General features: G+C 51.3%; 1 protein-coding gene across 3 annotated transcripts in view; it reads left to right on the top strand.

Moving 5' to 3' along the window:
• The first annotated feature begins 176 nt into the window (after positions 1-176).
• The window catches only part of HSH2D (hematopoietic SH2 domain containing), a 6,647-nt gene continuing 4,778 nt past the window's right edge, over positions 177-2,045 (top strand). The window contains exons 1-2 of one of the 3 annotated variants that reach the window (XR_001006151.1): positions 177-266; positions 1,869-2,041. Coding sequence is in view for 1 of the 3 variants with exons in the window: in XM_011980600.1 (XP_011835990.1) it covers positions 1,836-2,041 (206 nt within the window). In the remaining 2 variants the exon portion in view is untranslated. Of the gene's footprint in view, positions 267-1,835; positions 2,042-2,045 lie in introns of those variants that run through there. The other 2 variants (XR_001006150.1, XM_011980600.1) reach the window with 2 other exon arrangements.

Genomic DNA, 2,045 nt, shown 5'->3' on the forward strand with positions numbered 1-2,045 from the left:
GACAGAGCAAGACTGTCTGAAAAAAAAAAGAAAAGAAAAAAAGAAAAATGAAAACTACCAGCCTTCTGCATGAATGATCCCATGGCCCCCGGAGTTTAACTGGTACGCGGGGTGGCTGGACTGTGTCATTTCCTTTCTGTGTGTGTGTCATTTCCTTTCTGTGTGTGCCCTTCCAGGGATGCTGAGGACTTGCTGGAGTCACAGCCGCTGGGATCCTTTCTCATCAGGGTCAGTCACAGCCACGTGGGCTACACACTTTCTTACAAGTAAGGCCTGGGCCGGAGGCCAGGGCAGGGGCAGGTGGGCTCTGAGGTTTCCTTGGAGGGGGCAAGGGGTGCTTCATGTCATAGCTTCTCAGAAAGCAGCAGTAACTGAGGCCGTGGGTCTGAGAACGGGAGCTGCTGGGGACCTAAGATGGGCAGCCTCTCTCCCTCCACCCCTCACAATGTAATTAGTGATTCCCTGACTGTGTGTTAGGGAAACCCAGGGAAGCCCAGCTCCTTAAGACCTGAAAGCCAAACAAATCCAGAGGATTCCAGGCCAAAGGAAGAAAAACCCAGTGGCTCAATTACAGAGTCACCCACGGTGGGAAAAACTTATCCAAGGCTCAGCTCTGCCATTACATGCTCTGTGACCTTAGACAAGTTACTCAACCTCTCTGTGCCTTCAGCAAAGGAGTGTCACACTTTAATTCAGAGTGTTCATGTGAGGATTAACTGAGATACAGTCAGCACATAGAGAGCCATTAATATACATTCATTGGTTAACTGAGCATTTATTCAGCACTTGCTGTGTGCCAGGCACACAGCCTTAGGTTGGGGCTTTCTTTTTGCTTTTCTTTTTGAGACAGAGTCTCGCGCTGTCACCCAGGCTGGAGTGCAGTGGCATGATCTCAGCTCACTGCAACTTCCACCTCCTGGGTTCAAGCAATTCCCCTGCCTCAGCCTCCCCAGTAGCTGGGATTCCAGGCACCTGCCACTGTTGCTGTCGGTTCCTATGGGAGGGAATGAAGGAGGCAGACGTAGAAATTAAGACAAAGACAAAAAATCTGTTTTAAAAGTAGGGGTCGGGGGCTCCTTGCTTCTAGTGAGCGAAGGCAGCTCTGAGCTTCCACAGCCCTTCGTATTTATTAGATAGAAAGAGCAGGAAGGGAGAGGTAACAGTTGGTCAGCTGCTTGACTTTTCACAGGTACACATAATTGCTTTCTTTGTACAACAGGCTTCAGACGTGCCTATAGTTAACCACAAGGAACACTGTGCTTGGGGCGTGACTGCCCTCAGCACTCCTTCTGGCAGCAAACACAGTTGTCAGTTTTCCAACATCCTGCTTTCATGAGAACAGTTTTCCATTTACTCACATAGCCTCCAGTACTATACTGAGTTGGTCACGACCCCCATTTTCTCGGCCTGTAACATGCCACCACACCTGGCTAATTTTTGTATTTTTAGGAGAGACAAGGTTTCACCATGTTGGCCAGGCTGGTCTGCAACTCCTGGCCTCGAGTAATCCGCCTTACTCAGCCTCCCAAAGTGCCGGGATTACAGGCGTGAGCCACCATGCCCAGCTTTCATTATCATTTCTATTGATCACTTACGCCTAGCCAGGCAATAAGTTAAGCTTTTGTCTGTAGTAGCGTGTTTTATCTGAGGTCAGCCTTTGTACTCCTGTGTTAAAATGGGGGAAACTGAGGCACAGCGAGGTTAGTAACCTGCTGGGTGTTGCGTGGCTAGTCAGTGAAGAAGCCTGCATGGGAACCTGGGGTAGTCTGGCTGTAGCAGTGACGCTGCCAGCCCAAGGGCTCGGAGGGGCGTAGGGGGGCGGACTTGGGGCAGGGATGAGAGGGAGCAGAATGTCCCAGCCCCCTCAGTGTCTCCGCAGAGCCCAAAGCAGCTGCTGCCATTTCATGGTGAAGCTCTTGGATGATGGAACTTTCATAATCCCCGGGGAGAAGGTGGCCCACACCTCACTGGACGCCCTGGTCACCTTCCACCAGCAGAATCCAATTGAGCCGCGCAGGGAGCTGCTGACACAGCCCTGCAGGCAG

The sequence above is a fragment of the Mandrillus leucophaeus genome, unplaced genomic scaffold (genome assembly GCF_000951045.1).
Source record: "Mandrillus leucophaeus isolate KB7577 unplaced genomic scaffold, Mleu.le_1.0 Scaffold215, whole genome shotgun sequence".
In the NCBI taxonomy this organism is placed as follows: domain Eukaryota; kingdom Metazoa; phylum Chordata; class Mammalia; order Primates; family Cercopithecidae; genus Mandrillus; species Mandrillus leucophaeus.